Source organism: Malaya genurostris, chromosome 3 (genome assembly GCF_030247185.1).
Source record: "Malaya genurostris strain Urasoe2022 chromosome 3, Malgen_1.1, whole genome shotgun sequence".
NCBI classification, from domain to species: domain Eukaryota; kingdom Metazoa; phylum Arthropoda; class Insecta; order Diptera; family Culicidae; genus Malaya; species Malaya genurostris.
Window position 1 is genome coordinate 263398777 of NC_080572.1, and position 26226 is coordinate 263425002.

General features: G+C 38.2%; 2 protein-coding genes across 2 annotated transcripts; one reads left to right on the forward strand and one right to left on the reverse strand.

Moving 5' to 3' along the window:
- Positions 1-1008: 1008 nt before the first annotated feature.
- On the reverse strand, positions 1009-15815 carry LOC131439515 (tyrosine-protein phosphatase non-receptor type 4). Its single transcript, XM_058610641.1, has 10 exons — positions 15263-15815; positions 4538-5158; positions 4263-4471; positions 4042-4194; positions 3791-3942; positions 3430-3723; positions 2734-3368; positions 2044-2671; positions 1805-1982; positions 1009-1733 (listed from the first exon to the last, which is right to left on the reverse strand). Exons 2-10 carry the CDS (start codon positions 5106-5108, stop codon positions 1407-1409), a joined length of 3147 nt encoding a protein of 1048 aa, XP_058466624.1. The 5' UTR covers positions 5109-5158; positions 15263-15815; the 3' UTR covers positions 1009-1406.
- A 3101-nt stretch (positions 15816-18916) lies between these two features.
- LOC131439519 (AP-2 complex subunit mu) lies at positions 18917-23087 on the forward strand. Its single transcript, XM_058610647.1, has 7 exons — positions 18917-19072; positions 19659-19940; positions 20012-20174; positions 20235-20510; positions 20571-21024; positions 21411-21549; positions 21616-23087. The coding sequence occupies exons 2-7, from the start codon at positions 19764-19766 to the stop codon at positions 21721-21723; spliced, it is 1317 nt and encodes a 438-aa protein (XP_058466630.1). The 5' UTR covers positions 18917-19072; positions 19659-19763; the 3' UTR covers positions 21724-23087.
- Positions 23088-26226: the final 3139 nt, after the last annotated feature.

Sequence of the window (26226 nt, forward strand, 5' to 3'; positions counted from 1 at the left end):
AGCCATGTGATAAAATGGACAAGGAGACAACTACACCTAAGGACAACGGTGCTTCCGAGGTCCTCTAGAGTAAAGTTGACGTCGTTGAAGTATAGTAAAAATATTGAAGGCCCGAGATGGCCACACTACGAAATTCGGGCGAAACGATAAACTCATTAAACAAATCAGTGTCAGAATAACCCTTTCAAACAGTTTAGGAACTGCACTAAGCGATGTGATCCATGATAATTGTTCACGTTTTTTTGTCACCTTTCTTATACACTGGGAGCATAAAAGAAGATTTCCATAAGTTGGGAAAAACTTCTTTAAAGAGTGACTTCCAAAATCGTCGACAATGGGGAGCAATTACACCAGTCGAGCATTGTTTCAATATAACTGCCGGTAAGCCGTCAGAACCAGAGGAGGTATTTTAAATATAATATGTTTCAGGAGTATGATGTTAGGTCCACAAAACGGGCGTAAACACTATCATCTTTCATTTGTCATTATCCTAAATCAATTCTAATTACTATATAAAGACAATTGAAGAAATCAGCGAAATTACCTTTTCGGCGAATTGGCTTTCGACGAAATGACACTCGGCGAAAGTACCCTTTCGATGAAATAACCCTGACCCATTATTTTGCCGATTACTTTCAATCAACGAGTTATGAAAAAATCGGATATAATATCTTTTATAGTCGAACTCTAAGAAACAATATCGTAGAAAAAAATGCTCAATACTACTGTTATAGCGAAGCGAATGCACCTATTTTCATCTTACCCTTGAGGCCAATCTATCCATTAGAGACAGCAAATCTCACTCTAACTAATGGTTTTCCTATATGAGATGATCACTGGAGCCGTTGTTCTACTTACCTAGTTACAGTTGAACCAAAAAGCCATCGAGAAAGAAGCTTTCAAAGAGATCGAAAGTAATTGTTTTCCAATTTGGACTTGAAAAGCTACTACATATTTTACATTAGCTTTATTGGAATAAATATTTCTCTGCCAGAATAAATGATACGCTTTATTTTATTGAATGTTTGTTTATTAGAAAATTGACAAAACTCACATCGGGCTGACGGAACAAACGAATGAAACGTACACCGGGTCAGAGAAATTTCTACTATTTACCATAACACTACAATCTGTTCTCTCCTAGTGGGTCAATAATGTCGCTTTACGTTTATATAGCACTGATTATGTAATATGATAAAGGTCGATATAATCACTTCAATGTATACGATATATGCATGTAATTATAATTACTGTAGAAAAAAGGGTATACATTTTCATAAATATGTAACTGCTACATACGAGATACACAAAAAAGATACTACTAGGTAAATATGAAACTTAAATATACAGTTAAAACCGATTTCATCGAAACAATATAATCAAGAAGTCTAGACCACCGTTTCTAATCATGTTTTCCCGCTATTTTCATTTGTCCGAACAGGTTCCTCGTCGTTGCCATCGGTGGGCGTGACATTGTTAGTGGTAGGAGTGGTTGTCAGGCTGGTGGTTTCCACAGCCAGTGGGGCCTTCCGCTCCGTGTAGTCCTCTTCGATCGGCGTACAGTCCTCTTCGCCGGACGATACTGGGGCCGAACCTCCATTAGTGGCAACGAACTTAAGCGCCCGGTTGGGCGGAGCTTTCGTGTTTGTAGCTGCTTTCGTTTCCGTTATCTCTCTGGTTATCATCAGCTTGTAAGCTGCACAAATGCACTCGCAAACGAAACGATACTGACTCTGAAGAAGAAGAAGAAAAAAAGGGAATTTGAGAGGAGAGATGTTTCTCGGTTCTACAGAAACATACGTACCACATTTTGCACCATGCAAGCACGCTGATCACGCATCGCCTGAACAATGTCCAATGGATAGATTGGTTCTTTTTCTTCCATCAGAGCCAGTGCTGTGTCCATCAGAATCAGAACACCCGTACGTCCGATGCCAGCAGAGCAGTGAACGATGATTGGTGGATTGGCAGCGCTGATGTATCTAAGAAGAAAGAGAATAGCGCTTAGGGATTTGAAAAGTTAGCGAAAGCGAATTATTTTACTGGTGGACCGATGTTGAGGATGGCATATCATTAGGACTTTCGTCGCTATCGGTATGAACCACCCGTCGTTCCGACATGTCCAGCCCACCGTTTTCATCCATCGTCCGCAGCTTCACATTTTTCAAACTGGCTTCAATTTCCTGCAATAAGGTAGTGTTCCGAGCCGCACGAACTTTCTCGGTAAACTGCAAGAACAATTCCGGATCTGCGGGGACTCCATGATCCGGCCAGGCTAAATACTGCATATGCTGGATGGTTCTTTTTTCACCGGTTTTTTCATCGTTCAGTACCAGATCACGAAACACAAAGCTTCCCGTCTCATCTGGTTTCTCGGTAATACACCTAATGGTGAAACCTTCCGACAGTGCCAGAGGTTCCTCGTCGGCTGATGGCCAATACTGGTGGCATTTGGGCCGTCCTCGTTCCATCACGGTGGTCAACATAACCACAAGGTGACTACTTTCCTGTTGTACCATCCTCCAGAAGTCGTTGACCGTCGTTGAAAGTGGTCCCTGGGTGGCTATGTATCGATTGATGGTGCCAGTTGGAGGGATTTCCATGTTGACGTAGTTTCCATTGATGTAGTCACCACTTTCCGCGTTCAACAGGACCACTCGGGTACAATCGTCTGAGGAATGAACATGTATGTTATAGCAATCAAAAAATGTTGGCGGAAAAAGAAAATCTTACAAGGCGAAATATCACGATATCGGTTCTTGTTGATGTTCTCGTTCTTCTTGGCCTCCGTGATGGCTAGGTCCGCATTTTTCCTGTACAGTTGTTCGTACTGAGCCAGCAACGAACCGGATGCCAGTCCGTCGCTTAGCAACAGCAGTGACTGCGTGAACAGCTGATCGCCATTCAACTCGCCGCGCACGATATCATTCTCCTCCGGAACGTACTGATACAGTGGTTCCTCTTCCGTATAGTCGACTAAGGCATTCGGTTTTAGCGTGAGCATTAGCTCACCCCCTTGGCGGGAAGCTCGTATTAAATTCACAACCTGTTCGTGCATCATGGTGCTAACATCGCGCCCGTTAATCATCACCAGCTGATCGCCTTCGCAGATTCTCGGTGTGCTTTTGTCTGCCGGCGTATGCGGTGCCACCCGGGATACCTGTACGGGTAGGTTCAAATCGACACCACCTTTCACATTGAACCCGAATCGTCCCTGATCATCGGCTACCAACCGTATCGTCACGAGACCTTCCTCATTCGGGACGGTATTTTCCGGATTGTGGATTCCGTTGTACGCCGGCGGGGAGTCAAACATCGTCGGTATCTGTGCGTCATAGGTACGGGCACAGTGTTCGATGAAAGTCGGTCTAGGGAACAAGGAAATGCCATAAGTTTTAAAACGATTCAATGGTTCGAAACATGACTTACTCATCACCCCCCGGCTGCTCCCAGGCCTTTCTCGGTATGGATGGAGTTTTCGTAGTAACTTTGTCATACGTTCGGGTACCTTTCGTCAAAGACAACAGCGACAGTTGATTTTTGTTGGCTGTGGTGCCGTTTCCGTTGCTACTGTCATTACCGGAACCGTTCAGCAGTGGTGACTGTGGCTGCGACGCACAGAGCAATCGTTTGCTGGGCGAGCGAATGAAAATTTTCGCAACCTTGCCCCGTTGCCTACTTTCCTGGACGGCCTGCAGCTCGGTTCGGCCGGAATAGTGAAATCTGAAAGACAAACAAATCCATCGTTCATTTCAATAGCCCAAAGGTTAAGCCGACTAAAAACACCTACTTAGAACCTAAGGTTAATGGCAGGAATCGTGGTGAACGGTGCGGTCTTTGCAGTCTGAAAAACGAGTGATGCTCGACACAAGCTTTCCACAGTGTTTTGGCGTTGCGATGAGAACCCATGTTGAACCCGAGCAGTGTGTCGTAGTTTTCCGACTTCAAAATTTAACGTGAAGGTGAAGTGAGAAAAAGTTTGCCAGTATTAAATTTGATGCAATTACAATAGAGTGCAATTTTTGAGACAATCCAACTTACCGGTTCCCGCCGTAGTTGAATGAAGAAATCTTTGCGTTTAAACGACACCTTCACCATCTTGGACCAGGAGAAGGTGTTGACGCGAATACCGTTTTGGTAGACTAGTAAACCTATGGACGAAACGCCCAGACTTAGTTCTTTGCCCGTTGAATCCTGGAAGCATCGGTAAAACTGTTACTGTAGCTTTAGTTGTTTTGGAATTGTTGAGATAAAAAAATTACCGTCGCTCTATGAAAATCTATTCCGTACATATCTAACCGTTTGGCATGCTCGAGATAGTTGTACTCGGCATCCGCGGGCAGCTGCCCCCGGTGAAGCTTGTGCAGTTCCGAAACTCGTCGTTCGATTTCCTCGTTCTGCTCGGGAAGCAGTTGCATTTCATTGAGATAACCGTGAGTGTGATCCAGTGGATTGTAATCGCCCAGTTCAGCTGTAAATAGTGAAAGTTTTACTCAGCACACTGTCCCACAATTCAACCGAAAAAATTGACACTTACACTGCACTGTATAGCTAGCGAGCAGGCAGGCGGTATTTGAACCCACCGACAGTTTTCCCTGAAATATGTCACGCTTTATCTGCAGATAAAATTGATATCTCGTATACTCTTCGTGTAATCGGCTCGGATCTGTTACGTAGAATTTCACTCGAAAGACCAACAGCGGACATGAGTCGCCCGAAAGGCGCACGGTGTTCCACTGTTTGCGGAACGGTTTGGCCGGATCAAGCCATCGGCCCGATCCCGTCACCAGGCCGCCGCTGCCACTTTTCGAGCTCGCTGTGCTACCGCCATTTATGCCACTGACGGAACTGTTTCCGTTTGTGCCGGTGCCACATTTCGACTGGAACTGTAGCCCGAAGTAGTCCCGTTCGGTCAGTTCCAAGTGACGGAAGACCTGCTCTAGTAGGTCCGCTCCCTTGGCTTTCTTCTCTAGCTGGAAGGTGTGGGTGCTTTCATCGAGGAAAAGAACGGTTACCGCTTTGGTTTGGACTTTCTTGTCGCGCGCCAGCTCGGCACTTCTCACTTTGTACGATCCGCTGAAACCACTGAGACGGACGCGCTCAAGCATCGCTGGCCATCGTCTCCCGGGGACGGCCCTCGGCAGTGGAAAATTTAAAGCTGGAGGGAAAATAGAAAAAAAAGATACATCAGGCTTCGTTCATTGTTTATTACGCAGAACTTAAAAATATTAGGGAAAAGTAATTATTTTTTTCATTAAATTGTTTTACATTTCGCCTTCGGCTCATCAGTGCATTAGCAGATTATGTGGGACTGCTAATGTCACCTCGCGGATCAACATAAAGTAAATGCTATTCACATTTCACTTATTTGGCACCGAAGTGCAATGTCTATCCCGACGTCTCAGACGAAACCATAAAAGGAATCTTACATTTCACTGGCAGCTCTTGATTTGTGAAAATAGTTTATTGCCTTCTTTCCTAGTGAAAAACCGTTAATTGTAATACCCTCTGTTTGTTAAAATCGCATTGTAGTGCTTTTGTTTTGTTGCCAAATTTTAGTTTTTCCAAGCTGAGGTCTGCATGTTTCCATTACCAGGGGTCTGCGAGCCCTTTGGAGGGGAGCGTGGAGAGCAAAAAAAAAAAAATACTACTTTATGACCGGAAACCTTCCTTTTCGTCTGGGACGTCTGGATAGAACTAGCCCTTCGGTGCAAAATAAGTGAAATGTGAAGTGAAGTGAAATGAACAATCTAAAATAGTCATGTGAACTTTATTAGCACAAACCGGTGCCCATGAGGTACCAAAAGCTAAATGACTATATTTTCATTGTTTTGCTGTCCAGAAATTAAGAACTGAAGGGGTGACGAAATAGCAGGGCTTGTATTGTGAATCCTCAAACGAACGAAGCAACAAAAAATATCTGCTGTGAACACTTTGCTTGACATAGCTGAATGAGAGACCTATATTAGAGAGAAACTGGATGCGTGAGAGTATATGCTACTGAGCAGACCAATTCCCCTTGCCAAGTAAATTGTCTGTGCTCTCATTCTCAGTTAACACATGAACTAAGCAATCCATGACAATGTAATGAAATGAAGGGTTCACTCTCGTTAGTATTGTACGAGAAAGAAGACCATGCCTCACGGTGTGCTACAAGACGCGAAGCAACGTCATATAGGCAATGTTTACGGTTTATTTTTAAAAAGTAGGTTTACAGAAATCATTTTTAACATAATGTTCGCATTCCAAGACCAAATTTGATCACATTTCAAACAGACTTTAAACATTTTATAGCAGAAATTTTGCATTTGAGCCCATTTCAAAACGATCCATTTGTTTCTTGGCAGTTTACACTGTGTACATATCCTAGAAACACTAAAAGCAATGTTCTTTAAATTAATATTTATCGGAACTAAAAGTTATGAAACTAGTTTCCTCATAGGCATCAACAATATGAGAACCATTCATCAAATGCTAACCTCATGAAGCATAGGTCTCAGCAAGCGGGCATATTCATGAACTAATGAACGAACGAAGCAGCTCTCCTGGCTTGGGTTGCGCTGTGAATTCTACCTGACATACGAATGTGTGTGAATAGCACATAGTGAAACCCTTTCGTTCATATTCGTTGCTTCAATATGCAAGCCCTGCGAAATAGGGATCGAGTAACTTCAATTTGGATGAAAGTTTGTACACGTCGGCAGTATGGCAAACAATTGATTTTTCACGCATAGAAAGACCAATTTGACTTAAGATTGTTTTTTTTAAAAAAGGGCTAATAATGATTTTTGCATGCTAATCGTAGTAACACGAAAATTGTTTCTAATCCACCTAATGGTGTGGTAATGTCTTTCCCTATCTATTTAAACAGTCTCAATATAACATATTTTTCTCATTAACATAATTTCTTACAAGAGTTTTGGCTGATTTTTGAAACGAATTCATTCAAATTCTTTCGGTCAGTTAAAAAAATCAATAACATTCTCGAAGCAAAAAGTATTAGTGCATATGAACTTGATCATTGGTTACTTTCTGTGAAAAAAGTGCAGATAGAAAAGAAGGTGGATGGGTAATGTCACAGACATCACTGAAGGGCGTGAATACGAATAAAATTGCCATGCTTCTTTCACACTTCCGAATATAGATAATCGTCTGTATAAGTAGAATGTGTAAATTTTGCCACTTTAATTACTTCGCTTCCATATTTATAACGGAGCATTTACACTAAAGAGTGACTGATTGACAACAAATTCTAGCATACAATTAATTAACACGAAACCACAAAAAAATAGGAATTTTTGCAGATTTAGATAGAAGAGTTAAAGTTCGCGTAAACCATTGGGAATATTTCAGTGGTTCTAAAAAGAATTACGGAATTTACCCAATGATTAAGGGAAAGGCGGGTTATAGTGCGCGGCACATATTAGTGCGCATTTCATTGTGAGCTTTTGTTAATATTTATCACTATTTTTTTGCGATAAACTTTGAGATTGGGTCCTATTATCCTCATTCGACTACATTTCACCTTCCGTATTTTTTTTATATCAATACGGCAAACGTTAATATAAAATCTGTCATTCTCTTAGCGTTTTTGGTTCGTAGCAAATAAGCTTTATATAAAAAATTCCTTCTTGAATCGCGTTTTTCTTGGTTTAGTAACAATTTTTAGACCACAACGAAGTTATCGTCATTTTGTTTATATTTTTACATTTAATTTCAGATCATAATCGTATTTAGAAATCATTATTTCATATTTTCAAATAGTGCGCAGCTATTTTGATACACATCGAAAAATTAGGCCAGTTTGAAATAGCAAAACAATTAGTGGAACAGATAAAATCGAAAAACTCATAGAAACAAACTAATTTCTGTGTCTATTCCTATAAAATGAATCGGTGTGATAAGCCTAAAGAACTAAATTCGAAATCTGGGACAGAATTCAGTTGCAAAATTCAGGTTCGGAATCCAGATAAAGAAATCAGGACATATGTCGGTTACGTCACTTATATCATCTTATCTCCGGATACGAAAGTGAGATCTTCGTACTTGATTTAAGTTACTTTTACCAGCCCCAGAGAAGCCTTGAAACGAGCCCAGTCTTGTTAAAATCGGCTCAGCCATCTCCGAGGCAATTAAGCGGAGAACAATCTTTGAAAGTGGTACACAAACACAAAAGCATTTTCCGATCTCGTCGAGCTTAGTCGAATGGCATATAACACTAGGGGTATCGAGAGCTCCGATCAAAAGTCGGTTTCTCCATCAATTCTTTTACCTTTCTATAGAGAAAGGCGAGAAAGTGTCCAAGAAGAAGTTGTAGGGAATAAATCGGACACTCAAACTAATTATTTGACTGGTGTCTTCTCAAAATCGAAGGCAATACAGAGCAATTCCATAAATTAACAGCAAAAAAGGAAACCAAATAAGGTTCAACTTGCTTGGATTCGAATGAAACTTTGCACACATCTTCAGTATGACAAACCATTTGTTTTGTACGGATTGTGAGACCAATTTGACGCAAGACTGAGTTTAAAAAAATATGTAGTATCTATTTTTGCATGAAGTTCAATTAAATTATTGTAACTCGAAAACAGTTATTGGTAGAATAATAATGTTGAATAAGAAGTAGTGTAGGAAATCGATCGAGTACTTTAAAAAATCTACACTGAAAAAGAAGTAAAATTTTTTTTCAAGAGTTCAAAATTGGATCTAAAAATATTTTTTAAAAAAGTGAATGATAGTCGATTAAACACTAGAAAATAATTTCACAGGTCAAAAGCAATAAATTTACTCATATTTTAGAAGTAGCCGTTTTTGAAATTACAAAAAAAACTCAGAGAATCAAAAAAAGTCGTTAGTCGGAGTGCACCCTTGTTCTTCTAAAACGTCTCTGTTTGAAAATTATTTTCAATAGTTTAAATTTAATTAAAAAACCTTAAATTTAATTTTTAATTGACACCTAACAATCCAACAATAAATGTAGATTTAAAGGTTATGTTTAAAACAATTTTTTTTAATTCAATTTTTCTTATATCAAAGTTTTGGTTAAAAACATATTTTTGATCACATTGCCAATTTTAACATTTCTTTACGTTTCGTCTTAGACTAGTCAGTGCAGAGCAGTTCAAATTGAACTGCTTAATGCAAATGTGCGCATACAGCACAAAAATGGGTTTTCAACTAAAATCCTCAAATTACCAAAACCAGTGGTCGGCCAGTAAAGTTGCATGTTGCATTTTCCGTCAATACGTCAGATTAGACATCGGCCCAATAAAGAAAAGTGTTTCGCATATAGCGTTAACATTACGTCTGCTTGGCGGTTCAAAATTAACTGTCGAATTTTGCATTAAGCAGTTCAATTTGAACTGCTCTGCACTGACGAGTCTAGGGCGAAACGTAAAGAAATGTTGTTCAATTTTTTTTGTTAATTTTTCTCTTTCTCTATAGAAAGGTATTAAAATTGCTGGAATAACCGACTATCGAACAGAGTCTCGGAGACCCATAGTGTTATATACCATTCAACTCAATTCGATGAGATCGAAAAAGTTCGGGAATTTGTGTGTGAACTTTTCCAAAATATTTTTACCCCTAATTCTCTCAGAGATGGCTGTACCGATTTTAACCAACTTAGGCTCGTTTTAAAGCTATTATCGGGTCATTGTTCAAGATCAAAGATTAAATGGCTGTGACTTCTGGTTCTGGAGATATGGTATAATAGACGTAATCGACAAAACGCGTTGTGTTTTTATTACCGCGCAAGTTTTTCGGAGATGGCTGAACCGATTTTAACAAGCTTAGGCTTGGTTGAAAGCTACTGTTGAGCCCTTGATCAAGTGTGAAGATCAAATGACTGGGACTTCGGATTTCGGAGATATGGTGATATAGGATAAGGGCACCCTATTTCATCAAAGCTCCAATTTCCATCTCATTCCTTCACCTCATAACTTTGAACATTAATCATATCTTTAAACGTACCTGAACAAAACTGTGGAACGTTTTAAAACATTTATTCTAGGTTTTGCCACACTTTCCAATTGAAAAAAAATAGTTAGAAAACCTTCAACGTTCGCTTTTTTCATTTAAAATAAACTCACTTTTTGATTTAGGAACCACTTTCGTTTGAAGTTTTACAATTCATCATGTTTCTGTATATTTACTAATCGATCCGTCTCAAAACATGATCACTATTTCACATAATTACACAACTATTCAATGTTGGATGACTTTTTGGTTAGTAATGTTCACTTTCCACTTGTTTATTCAACGATTAAAGACTTCTGAAATCATCAGGTAAGCAATAAAAGCAATGAAAAATACGAGATGAAAATTTACACTTAATTGCGCTTTGTTTTCATCTCATTTCGTATTGCAAGGTTGCCAAGTTTTCTCATAATGTTAAATAAAAAAATTTATTTTTTCTTCTTTAAATTATCATCAACAAGTATTTTTTGGTATCCGTGACATTAGTTTAATTATATCATTGATATTTATATATAAATAAAACTGTTTCGGATTTTAATATTACCAAATAGAGCGTGTTAAATACTAATCAAATAACCATTGTGGCAAATCTAGTAGTACTGGTTTCTTTCCGCTATACGTCACCATAACACTGTTAAATGTGTGTGTTTCATCGGCTGTGCACAAAGATGCCAGATATTTTCATAGAAAATATGTATCTGCTCTATCTGTTTTCACCAATAAAATGAATCAAATTCAAATTCAAATCAGATTCAAATTGGTTTTAAATTTTAATATAAATGTTTATCAGTCTTCATCATCAAACATTTGCACAAAAGATTTCCATTTTAACATGTGATTTGTCCTATGATTAATAAACTTTTAAAGAAATAGATACTCAGAGAGAAAAGTCTAGCGTTTTACTTCTCACTTTTTATGAACCTTTACAAATCTGTATTTAATTTAGAAAATCTGTAATCTGATTTAACGAACGCGAACGCAAAAATCTATACAATACAGATAAATCTGTATGAATGGCATCTCTGATTCTGTATTTTGTTTTAAGAAGGCAAATGCCAAAAAATTTTAAACGTCGAAATGATTCCTATAACTGTTTTTAAAATATTCATAGTTGGCATAAGGCCCTTTTTAACGAAAATTCTGAAATTTTTGACCTGAGAGTGTAATAGTGCAATATTTTGGTTTTGATTGCTGTCGCCATTGCCAATTTATGGGATGAATAAAGAACCCACGATAGGATGAATATAAAACCTTTGAGTTGAAATTAGGAGCACAGTAGTGAACATTTCAGAAGTGTTTTTTTAGCTGATTTTTTATTTATTATTTTAATTTCCAAGGAATGTGAATCTATTCCCAAAGTGGAGCAAGGCGAATTAAGCAGAAATATGAAAAAATCGTAGTGATTTTGGTGGCTGAATCAGGTTTTTAAGGTAACGTCCTTACAAATGAGATGAAATAGGGAGCCCTTACCCTAAGTGACGTACCCGACAAAACACGTTGTTTATTACCGCTCTAATACATACAAGGGTGCCAATATGTTGGGATCACCTCTAACTTCGTAAAGCGGTAGTGCTCAAAAGTTTAAGCACCTCGAAAAAAGTCCCTATTGAGCTAAATCGGATATGGGTAAGAGGCACTGTCCGACGGTTAAGGTGAGATTCCCGAAATCAAAACTTTTTAATGGCAAAAGTCTTAGAATTTCATGAAATGTCGAGATTTTGTGTCATCTAACAAAATTTTGTTTGATAAAATCGACTTTTGTTGTAGCTTTAAAACGAGTTCCAGAAAGTCAATTTTTCAAACAAACATTTTTTTGAGATGACACTAAATCTAGACGTTTCATGCAATTTTAAGACTTTCGGCATCAAAATAGTTTTTTAGATTTCGGAAATATCATCCAACCCAATTGGTTATTTTTCAACATCTATGAAAATACCACTAAGTGGATTAATAAGTTTTTTTTAATCATTGGTGCCAAAATGAGCCCAAATTTTTGTCAGAAATTATTAAATAAAAAGATTAAAACAAAATTCATTAGACTGTTTTGCAGAAAGAGAAAGGCATTCTCACATCACTAGGTGGATTAATATGGGTTTTTTTGGTTCTTCAAACACCTTTACATTTTTGTTTTCAGTGTACCATTCTTTTATAATGTTTAACAGGTTTCTAGAACTTATTTTTCTCATCATTTTTTATCGATTTACAGTTTCCGAATTCCAGTGATATGAAAATAATGCATAAAAAATCATTCGCCCGTTTTAAAAGTTAGTTCTGAGTTGGATTGGCAGATTTTGTCATATTGAGTTGAATTTGTGTCTTAGACCGTGTAAAACAAATGGTTTGCTATGCTGAAGACATGTGCCAAGCTGGATCCAAAATCGAAGCACAGGAATTCTGATGATTTGCTTCGAATTTCTGGAATTGCTCAACAATTTTTTTCAAAAACAGCAAAATGCAGTTTCATAGGGTTGCTTGAATTATTCGCCGAGAGTCAGTTAAAAGTACTAGGGTTGCCAATACCACAAGCCAAGAAGAATTTGCAAGGTGACCGCACTAACGAATCGCTTACCAAATAAATAAATGTGCTAAATTCCAACACTATCTAGGTTAGAAATTTTGTCTTAATGGCGAAATAACCCTAGTTAAGACCATTTTGGTTTTATTTTTTATTTGAAAATTCCAAATCGATTCATAAATCATCACCATTTCTGATTTGGATGATTTTTTTTTCCAAAATTGATAATTATGTTCGCTACCAATGGCAAGAACATTTTGAAAAAAAAAATCATTCTAATATAACGTTTTCTTGTCTAAACAAAGTTCTTTTTCAGTATTTTTTTATCAAGTCATAATCATTTTCAGGTATTAATATCGTTAAAGTCAGGTAAAAAACAAATTTCTTCAGACAGGGTCGCAATAATTTGTAAATCCGAAAAAAATGTCTGTGGGCTTTCATTTCTCTATAAAGTATGATACACTAAACTGACTTAGTTAGAAAAAACAGCGCGGCCATTACAGAAGTCTGTAAATTTTGACACTTCATAAGAGATCTACAGATTTGAAGACAAATCTGCAAATCAGGCATCGCAGGTCATAAACATTCCAATCAAATCTCGGGTAATTTTTCAAAAGGGCGTATAAGCAAGTGACAGTTTCTCTTTAATAATTCTCTCTCTTTCGATTATTGTGATGTGATTAAGAAGATTTTCTTTGATATCACTATTCTGTTTGAAAGTCGAAAGTTTTGGGTATCATTTCATGCAAAGAGTTGAGTGATAAACGTGGAAACCGCTTGGTAATTAATAGAAGAGAAAGTAAATGAAGAGAAACTGTCACTTGCTTATACGTCCTAATGAAAAATCAACCGAGAAATTTGAACTCAAGTCAACAATATTCTGAGCAGAGATGCCAGATCAGCAGATTCGTCAGTAAATCTGCAGATTTCGTATATAGTGTTGCAGAAATTTTTTGTTGTGCACTCTTGCGCAGACTTTTGAAAATCAAGTTTTTCGCAGAATTTCGTCAAAATTTACAGACTTTTGAAATTGCCGATCGTACTTTAAAGAGAAATTACCGCTAGCAAAACATACAAGATTTTTTCGGATTTACAGAGTTTTGCAACCCTGTCTGAAGATTTTTGAAATTCTTACCTGGCATGCTCAAAATCAAACATAAAATTTTTTTTGTACTTTTTTTTGGAACCAAATCAATTAAAATGTGTAGTGCTTTCACTCTGCAACCGATTGATATAACAAATAATTTTGTTGTGTATAGACGACAGCTGCTTATTCAAACTTGTATGGAAACTTTCATTGTATCTACTTCAAATCAATTGACCTAAATTTATGCAAGTTTTATAATCTTGTGATAATGAATTTCGTTACATAAATTAAGTAATTAATTTTATTTACTGAGAACAATCTAGTGAATTGAACGAAATCACTCATCTGTAAGTCCTAATAATCTGACAACTTTTATATATGATTTCACCTTTGAATTTTCAAAATGTTCCATCATATTGCAAGTGCAGAAGTATCATGTGAAATGTCCGAATGTGACCAACTTGACAACTTGGCGCGTGAGTGCAGCAGATTGGACTGCATATCATTTATAAATCAGTGTTTTTTTGTCCTGTTCTTTTGCTATTACCAGCGGCGCTGACGCAATTTGATAGCTTCCAGGAACTGTGAATCAGCCTCGATCGATCTTGACAGTGTATTTTTTTGCTCTTTTCTTTTATCGACACTACCTATCTCGATCACTCGAAAACAGCCAGTGCCAGTGAGACTCTACTCGCTCTAGTTCTTGTCTACTTCTTATGATATGCTTTTTTAAACCTTCGTCAATGTGCAGAAACTCACCAGATCATAAAGAAAACTATTGTCCTAATACATGTGTAGCATCGATGAATGTGGTTTATTTAACTATTGCATTAGCTTTAGATGATGAGATTTCCAAGAATCGTATCGAAACACGATTTGCTTTTTCTTATATTTTTTGACACCTACTGATAAGATGACGAATTTGATTTTAGTAAATTGATATACGATACAATAATTTGATTTTAGGTAGCCTTCCGCAAACACACGTTCTGGTTGCTATGTCGAGGGTTATGCGCTCATCTTGATAGCAACTTACTTGACTACTTGAAGTCAACTTAAGAGAATGTATAGTAAAATTGATAGTTCTGATGTTAGTTTGAAAACTTTGTTTTTCTGGATTTGCTGGTTTGTATGCAACGCCGTCACAAAAGTAAAACACACATACTCGTACGGAGATAACGCTATCGTGTTATTATTTACCTTTTAACAAACTATCTGTCTTGAGTGTTTGAAAAAATTTAAATCAAGCCACATTATTTTGATTTGCAGTAGATACACTATCTTTCATTTGAGTAACACCAGCTTTTGTCCCAATCGAGCTAATGTCAAAAGGGCATCGGAGAGCTAAAATCAATCCATCTTTCTGGGTATTATTTTCAACCGCATACTTTTAGACAAGAGCCTCCACATAATCAATCCTACTCAAATTACCAAAGGATACAAGCGTGGGATGGTTTCGTTTGACTACAGCAAAATAAAATGCAGAAGCTATAACCATCCAGCTGCGAAACGCAGGATGGGGAGCTTTAATTGCTCTAGGCAGCATCCGTACGAGGAAAATGAAGGTGACATCTCCATTAGAAGAGCGAACGAATGAAACACTAATGAATATTGCTGGAAGATGACTTTCTTTGAAAATAAAAAAAAACGGTAGATAATAGATGAGACTCCAACAAACTTACCGTTACGAAAACTTGAAGTTGTAGCGAGAACTGTCCTTCGCGGTAGTCGTATTGTATAGTCACGAACAGTATCAACAGCAAATTAATGAAATCATAAATTCCTCACTCACGATCCGGTCAGCAGGTGGACTGGAATACAGTCTGGCGTGGCTTTCCTCTAACAGGTCGCACTATTCAGTAGCATCGGTTGTTTTTTTCCACACATAGAGATTAACTAGCAAGTTGGATTGAAAATGAAAATACCAGGATCAAAACACACACGACCGTAAAAAACGAATTGCTGCTGAATTTAGCTGAGATTATGAATAGCAGCAGCAACAACAAAGTATAGAACGAAACGAAGCACACACACAGGATGCACTGCAGAGCACCGAAAAGCACACACGGTCACTTCAATCCATAGATGCAACGCGAACGAAAACTTTCTGCTCAAACTAGTGACAATTTCGCACATAAAAACTAATAAAAATTACACTTCTGAGAAGGAATTTCGTGAAAAGTTGCGGTACCCAACCGAGCGAACGTCTAGAGAAAAAGGGGCGTAAGGATTTTTTTCTCTGCTTTGTGCCAAGATGACAGATGAATTCATAGACTTGGTTATCGAACAGACTGGCCAAAGCTCCTGCATATGCACTGTAAAAAAAACCTCGAGTTAGTAGTTTGTTCGGTGCATATTTTTTATAATCCCGCATAATTAAAAATAGTAACTGGTATAGTTCAAACTATATAAAAATCTTTTGTGTTGTGGTAACCTTATTTGTTGTGGTATGTGTTTGATTCGTTGTTGCAATATAGCTGTTGTAACAATAAATTGTGGGTGATTAAATCACAGACTAACTGACAGGACACTCAAATTCATTATGGATACAGAATTAATACATATTGCCAAAATAAATATAGAATTGTGTCTACGCAATGCAAAATCAAACCCATGTTTTGTTGTGATATCTACTGGTCTGCCGCCACTTAATTTTGGGTGAACATTACCAACACAATCAAAAATAGCCTAGATGACAACAAGTTCGTGCTACTTCAGGCCCGATAATGAACTTATAAACATTGCGTGCAAAAAACTCGTGAGTTGAATTTATTGTACACGTGGTGTTTCAAACAATATGCAATAATGTACAGTTATTTGATTGTTTTCCAGAGGTGCCAGGTCAAAATTTCAAATATTTTCAGACAGAGTTGTAAAAGTCTGTATATCCGAAAAAAAATCTGCAGTCAGCAAGTATGTCTTGCTGACAGCAATTTCTCTATAAAGTGTGATACGCTAAACTGACTTGGCGAGCAAAAAAAAAGACCGCGGCAATTTCAAAAGTCTGAACATTTTTACTAAAGTCTGCGAAAAACTCGATTTCCAAAAGTCTGCACAGTAAAAAATGTCTGCATCACTATGTACGAAATCTGCAGAATCTGCCGATCTATACCACAAACAAACAGTCTGTGTCACGTACATGAGAAGTCATTCTTCTGAACAACGTTGAGAAAAAAAATTGTTGCTTTCATACATCACTAAAAAGTTAAGTATATTATGAACGTAATCCCATAATTTATTGCGACGATTCATTTTCAAATATTATACAAAGCCTCATCAAGTACGAAAATTTATTTTTAGAAGAATTTAATTATAGTGTCATTTAGTGTAGCTCTATCTTCTATGGAACATAACATCTATTTTTTCTCCTCAATTCTCCTCAATAATGCGTCACCTGTCTTTTACTGAGTATACTTCTACTTGGTCATTGAGCTATAGAGTATCTCATTTGACAGACACTTTGACCGTACCGATTACAGTTGACGATGATTTTAGTCAGCCTGTCAAGCACAGACTAACAGACAGGACACTTAAATTAGATTCTTCAATCATTTTAACAGTCATTTCGAATATTCTCTTATTTGGGACGGTACTCACATGTGTCATGATGGCGCCACGTTACCCCATCAAAAACATCCTGTCTGTCATCTAGACTGTGTTTATTTTTTTCATTTACCAACAGAGTTGCCATTCATACAGAATTACCTGTAATGTATTGATTTGTATACGTCCATGCGAATTTCATACAGGATACAGATTTAATCTCGGATTTAATACATATTGCCTATATTCATAACTATATACATAATTGTGCCTACTTCTCATCCTCCAACGCAATACAGAATCGAACCCGTTTTGTTACAATATTTACTTGCTTCTGGTCTGCCGCCACTTAATTTCGGGTGAAAACTACCAACACAATAAAAAATAGTCTAGATGAACAACGTTGAGTCAAATAAATGGTTACCTTCCAACATCGCGAAAAAGTTAAATGTATTATCAACGTAATCCAACAATTTATTCTAACGATTCATTTTCAAATATTTTGATGAAATCAGGCATCCCTGCAAGCAGCTGATCGGTGTTGACAAACGAGGGAAACCAACTAGTAAAAAAACTTTTACATAACACAAGGGGTGTACAGATAGTAAATAGTTCGCGCAGTACAATATAGGTGGAACTAGTGCATCACGAAAAATTATTTGTATAAGAATTTACTCATTCTGTCATGTCTGTTAGTCTGTGTGTCAAGGTCATTTGACATGAATGACAATTTGCAGCTCTGCTCACACCCTCGTGTGGCATTGACGAAACTACCCTTTTTTACCGTCACTTCTAATCTTTTTTTACCGTCACTGCTAATCTCAATCGAATGAACACATTTTGACAGTCCAGCAGTACTGTTTGTAAACAGAATTTTTTTTGTTTGGCTGTTAACAATTTGGATGAGACCATTTACGGTCCATATCACCTAAATAGAGTTTTGAAACATTTGTTCACGATTGGATACAGTTTGTTTTTGAGATTTATTAAATAAAAGTGACTAGTTGCAAAGTGTAAAGATGATTGTTTAAGACGTGTTCTTCGATTTATGTTTGCGCTTGTTCGTAAACAGTGTCGCTGAACTGTCAAGGATGAATGCTTGTTCATTTTTTGACGTCACGATAACAAATCAAATAACTATACTCGATAATGAATAACGACCACAATGCGGTATTAACATGTGATTAGGGCATATCGTGCGATGGGCATATATATAGGGCATAGATGGTAACAGAGGTATTTTGACCACTTCATATATTTTGGCCCACCTAGCAAACGTTATGGATTTAACAGATGTTAAGTAACCCATGTTGCATCAATTTGAAGCTAATCACAATAAATTACCTATTGCGGAAGGGTTTCTCGAAGATATTACAACATTCGGTGGATATTTTTAGGAAACGGGCCAAAATAAAACAAATCCTAAAGTGGGCCAAAATACCTCTGTTACCCTAATGCTCTTTACTGAAGATTTAAACATGAAATTCAAGCATATTGCGCACAATTTCGTAGATTGGGTTTCTATTTACGAGATTATATCGATTATTGTGTAAATGAAGGTCGTAGAACCGAGCAATGAACATTATATTTTGTAACATTCGCAATCACATGTTACTACCGAATGTAAAATTTCAACCAAAATTGGAGTTCACCGCGAAAAAATTCATAACCACAATAAGATTGCCTGGCAGCGCTGGCTTTAGCTCGAAAATATGTCTATGTGTCACAACTGTCAACTAATAGTCGATTTCTCGATGAACGCGGTACGAATGGCTGCGTTCGTGCAATGAAAATCCGATTGTGTCATACCAGAAAGTTGGAGGAAAAGTTTCGTTCCTGCCGTCTCTTGGTTTGTGAGGAGTGTTGTTTTCCGGAATATTTCTAATAAAAATGAATTAACTGCGGCTAGTAAGGTGTTGCAAAAGGTTATCAACTGTGTGGTTTATAAGGTATGTTTGCGTTGCACGTTCAGGAACCTGGACCGTTGGTTTGATTGTGATTGATGAAAATTGATTGGATTTGTTGAGGTGGAAGACATTTTTTTCTTTCACGACTACCAGCAGACTAATAATGGACGAACAGAACCGACGAGCTATGTGTAGGCGATAAATTAGCAGAAGTGTCGAAGAAGTAATACCGTACCGCTTTCTGGAAAGATAAATTTGAGTAAATTTTCAGTGCTACTGATGTTAGGTGGTTCTGTGCTGTCAACTGCTAATAGAGCAGGTTATAAAATTATTGATTTCCGATTTTTTTTTGTTGGCACATTTCATGTCATTAGGAGATACGTCAAGTGTCAGTCAGCGTAGATTCATTACAAACAGAAATAATGCACATAATGACGAGAAGTGATTGTATGTATCCGTCCTACGAGAGCGTTATTTGTATTATAATATGTCAGTTTCCTTCTTGCTGTACCAGCAGTCATGAAGTACAATTCTTATCATTGAGAATTTTATAGATGCATGGCTTTTGCTACTGTAGCTGTAAGTGGGCGTTTAAATTCAATTGTACGCTTTGTTACTTTCGTTTTAGCTATTCTCAGCGACTGAGTACGCACAGCACAGCATAGCTCGTTGGGTACACGAGGGGCCAGTAAGGTGGTCCACCATCGGAGCAGGAAGGAAGTAGAAGCGGAAAATGATAGGCGGGCTGTTTGTTTATAATCACAAAGGGGAAGTGTTGATCTCCCGCGTGTACCGAGATGACATTGGTCGGAATGCGGTGGATGCTTTCCGAGTGAACGTTATTCACGCTCGGCAGCAGGTCCGCTCGCCGGTGACTAACATTGCGAGAACTAGTTTCTTTCATATCAAGGTAGGTTAGGATTTGTGAGTGGCGTCGATTTGATTTGTTAGTTTTTGATGAATTATTGTTATTTTTTTCAGAGAGCTAACATTTGGTTAGCCGCGGTCACCAAGCAAAATGTTAACGCCGCCATGGTGTTTGAGTTTTTGCTCAAAATTATTGATGTTATGCAATCGTACTTTGGCAAAATCTCGGAGGAAAACATTAAAAACAACTTCGTGCTGATCTATGAACTGTTGGATGGTAATTCTGCCCTTTGTACGGTTGGTACTGGTTTGATGTGTAATATTTGTTTTCGTTTAGAAATTTTGGACTTTGGATATCCGCAAAATACGGATACTGGTGTCCTAAAGACATTCATCACCCAGCAAGGAATAAAGACTGCGACAAAAGAGGAACAAGCCCAAATTACCTCCCAAGTTACCGGTCAAATCGGATGGCGTCGGGAAGGTATCAAATATCGCCGTAACGAACTGTTCCTGGATGTGCTGGAGTACGTTAATTTGCTGATGAGTCCGCAAGGTCAGGTCCTGTCCGCTCACGTAGCCGGAAAAGTTGTCATGAAGTCGTATCTCTCAGGTAAGGCTTTGTTTTTAGTAATTTAGTGGAGCTTTAAGTTGATTTTATCGTTTCGGTTAGGAATGCCCGAATGTAAATTCGGCATCAACGATAAGATCGTGATGGAGGCTAAGGGTCGTAGTGGCATATCTGGAAATGCGGATAATGAAGTTTCTCGTTCGGGTAAGCCTGTTGTGGTGATCGACGATTGCCAGTTCCATCAATGCGTCAAGTTGAGTAAATTCGAAACGGAGCACTCGATTAGTTTTATCCCGCCGGATGGTGAGTTCGAACTGATGCGCTACCGAACAACCAAGGATATTTCGTTGCCATTCCGTGTGATTCCGCTGGTGCGCGAGGTTGGCCGCACGAAAATGGAGGTGAAGGTGGTGCTCAAATCGAATTTCAAACCGTCTCTGCTGGGACAGAAGATTGAGGTGAAAATCCCGACGCCGCTGAACACATCTGGAGTGCAGTTGATCTGTCTGAAGGGCAAAGCCAAGTATAAGGCATCGGAGAATGCAATCGTGTGGAAGTGAGTATAAACCACTAAAAAGACGTAAAGTTAATGCTACTTGCAAAAACACGTTTTACACCGGAGTGCTGAATTTTCACAACAGACAACTTTCTGGTTGCAAACAGATAGTTGTCATGAAGGGGTTTTTTGTACAGTTTGAGCTAAGTGCACATGCCTATGTTACTTGTTTTTACGTTTCGTCTTCGACCCATCAGGGCATCAGCAGTTTATGTTGAACTGCTAATGCCACCTTGTGGTTCGACCAAAACCGCTAAGCAGATGTAAATTTAATGCTACTTGCAAAACATTTTCTGTCAAGTCGAAGACTAAACGTAAAAACGTGCAGTACCAAAACACGTAAATGGCCCTGAAAACGTTGAATAATTATTTGTTCTGCTACACAGAATCAAACGAATGGCTGGAATGAAGGAAACTCAACTGTCCGCAGAAATCGAACTGCTGGAAACTGATACGAAGAAGAAATGGACACGGCCGCCCATTTCGATGAACTTTGAGGTTCCGTTTGCACCGTCCGGGTTCAAGGTGAGTTGAACGGGATAACCACGTGATAATCGTGCTCTTCAAATTCATGTTTTTTTTTAATTTCAGGTGCGTTATCTAAAGGTGTTCGAACCCAAACTGAACTACTCTGATCACGATGTAATCAAATGGGTGCGTTACATTGGCCGAAGCGGACTGTACGAGACGCGGTGCTAAGTACCGTGAAACTACAAACATCAACAATGCTACACAAAACTGACTCGATATTCGCATTATTCTATTAGGAAGGAGGGATAGACGAGGACGAGAAGGAAGAGTAATGACAGGTTGATTGAGACACTGAAAAAACTACTTCTGCATTGTAGATCTCGGTCTTATTTTTTCGCACCGTACAAAACGGAAGTCGATATTTAGAGAAACAAAGAATAATATCAGTAAATAGACGGGCAAAACAGTTGCATTAATTGTGGAAATAATGAACGTGGAATACATAAAAAAATATTAAAGCAAAAATTGAACCTCCACCCAAAGTTAATGTCTTTACAGAAACGAACAACTCCTTAATCTCGGTTCAAGAACATTGTATTACAAATTTAACTAATATATTAATACGCGTAGCTCATCTTAAACAAAACAAACAAGAAAAAAAACGATTTAGTATAATAGACATTATTGGAATGATAATAATATAGGCTATTGTAGTGAAATGCGATAATACATTATAGATCACAAGTTCGCTTACGTTCAGGTTTTGCTGTTTTGCAACATGTAGAATCTCGAATTCGCTGGAATTTTACGTTCTCATAGTTAACCATGTTTCTTTGTTGTGTAAATACGGTGAAACTGCTCTTCATTGATCGTTGACCATATTTTCAAGCTTTAGCCATTCCATTTAGCTTTTTATTTCGACTATGAATTGAGGATGATTCGATTAAACTATGAAACGGCGAAACGATCAAGTTCAATGAATTGTACAAACAGCAAATAAAAAATAACAGAAAACAAGTATCGTTACTCCCACAGGCCATATAACCGTTTAGATATGTTTTCACCGGGCAACACATCCTGCATTAAGAACTATCGATCGTATTTGTCTACACGAGAGGGGAAATATTAAAAAAAATAACAAGCGCTACACCGCTATTCGAAACGAATTGTTAAAGTACGACTATCGGCAGATGATGACGCATGCGAACATCATTACCTTCGATCAATCACATTGTTATGTAATTACGCATTGAATTCACGCTAAAATCGTCGCAAAATTAAGCCAAATGCAAATGGAAAAATGTGCAAATTTAACTATGTACAATTCGACTTATATGAAAATCCTTCTAATGATTCTGCAAGATGATAGTAGTAAACCATTGCGATAGATTTTAGGAGCAACTGAGACAAAGACATCGCATTCTCATGGAACCAATACATTGGACGGCATGACGTCGGAACAGTATGCTAAAAAAACATCTTTCATAATATGTACTATGAATTAAATACGCGCTAGAGCTATAACTATACAAGCCGAAATATGACACAGATATATACAGTGGAATAAACTCATGAACATAGTTGTTGAAAAACTTGGTCAGTTTCTTTTCAATCCATCGTACGTATCCTAATTCCCATGTTCACCCCTATTCTGTATTTCGATCGAATCAGATTGTGTCGAACGAATGTAAAAATTTGCATTCTGTAAATCGATCGAGTTATGCTTTTGTATAAAAAACTCGAACTCGATCGAGCTACAGAATGCAAAATTTCGTATTCGATCGAAACAATCAGATTCGAACTAAATACAGAATCGGGGTGGTTGTAAGTAGGCTGAACATGCAACGCGAATAGCTTTTATTGGTTAAAAATAGCTATGACTCATGGATTCTCGAGTTAACGAAAATGAAATTATCCGAAAAAGTATCCCCAACGACATCATTCGAACCTGCAATCTTGCTTCAGCTCGTGCACCTGTTCTGCTTATTGAGCCACCCCGAAAATAAATGTTATTCAATGTTCTTAGATGAGGTCCTAAGTGTAAGTGATAGTTTCAGTTTTGTTTCCTTTTTCTTTGAATTATTACGGAGTTTAATATTTCTGAATTTTTCGATAATTTTTTCGAAAAATGCAGATTTAAAGATGATAAATTCAGTTATTATTCTCTTCGAATACATAGTTAAAGGAAAGTATCTCTGAGAGTACCGTAATAATCAAAAAACGGTGCCACACATACATGGAATGAAAGGTATAACGATTAAAAATTGACTGAAAGAATGTGTGTAGCTCAAATTAATTCCAAATCATACAGAATGAAGGAACAATTAATTATCTTAAGCTTCCTTTCTAGCGAATGCGGTTTGAGATCTGTTTTGACGTAGCCTTTATCAAGTTGACAATTTGGTTCGTTTTTGAAACTCGGTGTACAGTTGAAGACGTCACTCCTAGCTTAATTGCGACATCTCGGCAAGATTCAACTAGACCAGGGCCGCTTTTCAGGAATCAGGAATCAGAACAAATTGGCTCAAATGGCACGTTCCCCTTGATATTTGGAGATTTGTGCCTTGCCATCAATTTGTTTTTAGCATCATTTTCCCGATATATAAGAGGGAAGGATTGAAAGGAAATGGTAAGGACTAGGAGGATGGGAAAAATTGACGACACAAAAACACATAAAAGCAGAAGTAAATTCTGCACCCCTAAGGGATGCTGAACAATCTGCTGAGGATCACATTTAGTGGAAGCAGAAGTAAATTCTGAACCTCTACGAGGTCCCGAACAGTCTGCTGTTAATAGAACCTCCAACCCCCGAGAGGATTTAGAGATCTTACAAAAGCGACACCATACTGCACTCCCGGAAGAATGCAGAACGATTCGCAGTATGTACGAGCAGAAGTAAATTCGGTACCCCCTAAAGGATGCCAAACAATCTGCTAAACCCTATTTAAGGTGAATACAGAAGGGATTCATTCACTCCAGGAAGAACGATGAACCCTTCTGTCTATAGCTCCTTACCACATTGGGTAAGAAACGAGAGAATATCCTTCAATTTTAGCTCCGCATACACAGACTCAACCATGTATGGAGAACCAAAAACCCGGATACGTAGCTGCGTCAATGCGGGACAGTTACATATCAGATGATATGAAGTACCATAATCGCATTCATACAAATCACACGAATAATACTCAGCACGTTGAATAGTAGCCATGTGATAATTGAGTTTGCAATGTCCAGTCAGAGCTCTGACCAGAATACTGCATTGATGCTTGGAGAAATGCAGTAGACACTTTGACATTTTCAGATTTAAATCTGGTAGAAATGCTTTTGTCTGAGCGCAAGTTTGCAAGCTGCGCCAGTAGCTGGCATGTTTGGATGCAGCCCAAGAACGAATCTGCTTTATCAAACTAGTTGAAAGTGGTAAAGCTGGTTCAGGACCAACGAAATCATTCGTTGCACCAGCTCTAGCCAACTCATCAGCCCATTCATTTCCAGTAATACCAGAATGGCCGGGTACCCATAAGAAGTAAACAGCATTTGAAATGCTGAGGTCTTCAATTTGAGTTCGACACGCGATCACTAGATTCGACCGTGAGTCATTCGAACTGAGTGCTTTTAAGGCTGCCTGACTGTCGGAACAAAAATAAATTCGTTTACCACAGATCCTCTGCTGAAATGCCGATTGTACTCCACACAGAATTGCGTAGATTTCTCCTTGGAACACAGTACAGTATCTCCCAAATGAAAGAGACTGCTCCAGCCTCATTTCACGACAGTAGACACCAGCACCAGCACGACCATTCAACAGAGAACCGTCTGTATAACAAACTATGTGTTCATCAAGTTGTCGTTCCAGACAACCAGACAACCATTCCTCACGAAGAGGATAGCTCACATTGAATGTTTTGAAAGGAAAACTGCACGTGAGAGTTAGGTCACTAGGAGCGAGTAAATACTCATCCCACGTAACCATTTGAGACCACAAGCGAATGTGGCTGGTAGCATAATCTAATGGGTTACTGTTCCAAAGCCCTGTAACCTTAAGACGGTATGCACAAGATAATGCTTCTTGTTTTAGGAACACATGAAGTGGTTTAATGCACAGTAGCGCCTCTAGAGCAGCAGTAGGAGTTGTCGTGAATGCTCCTGTCATCGCCATTAGGACCATCCTTTGGAGATGATTTAGCTTTGACTGAACTGTCGCGACTTCTCCTTTCTGCCACCATACAAGACATCCATATGCTAAAATTGGTCTAACAATAGTTGTGTAGATCCAATGAATATATCTGGGTTTGAGTCCCCATGATTTTCCAGAAGCTCGTCTGCATTGGCCGAAAGCCATGCAAGCTCTTTTAATCCTGAAATCAATGTGAGCAGACCAATTCAGTTTTGAGTCAAGAATAACCCCGACGTATTTAACTTGATCGACCACATTAACCTCTGAACCGAAGAACTGTAACGGGCGAGCTCCTGCGATTATCCTACGATGAGTGAAAAGCACCATCGATGTTTTGCCCGGATTTACAGATAATCCAACCTGACAACACCATTGTTCAACAGATCGCAGGGCTTGTTGCATTAAATCAAAGAGAGTGTTAATGCTTATACCGGTCATCTATATATGATAATCGTCGGCAAAACCGTATGTCGGAAATCCAAGGTTATTAAGTTTCCTTAACAAACCATCAGCGACTAGGTTCCATAAAAGTGGGGATAGTACACCACCTTGAG

Excerpts from the sequence above, each read along its gene's own strand:
- LOC131439519 (XM_058610647.1), top strand. The coding sequence starts at position 19,764 with ATGATAGGCGGGCTGTTTGTTTATAATCACAAAGGGGAAGTGTTGATC. Across the intron at positions 20,175-20,234 it reads GATCTATGAACTGTTGGATG|AAATTTTGGACTTTGGATAT; the intron begins GTAATTCTGCCC and ends GTTTTCGTTTAG. Across the intron at positions 21,025-21,410 it reads GAGAATGCAATCGTGTGGAA|AATCAAACGAATGGCTGGAA; the intron begins GTGAGTATAAAC and ends TCTGCTACACAG.
- LOC131439515 (XM_058610641.1), bottom strand. The coding sequence starts at position 5,108 with ATGCTTGAGCGCGTCCGTCTCAGTGGTTTCAGCGGATCGTACAAAGTG. Across the intron at positions 4,195-4,262 it reads TAGATTTTCATAGAGCGACG|GATTCAACGGGCAAAGAACT; the intron begins GTAATTTTTTTA and ends CGATGCTTCCAG. Across the intron at positions 3,943-4,041 it reads TTCAACTACGGCGGGAACCG|TCGGAAAACTACGACACACT; the intron begins GTAAGTTGGATT and ends TAAATTTTGAAG.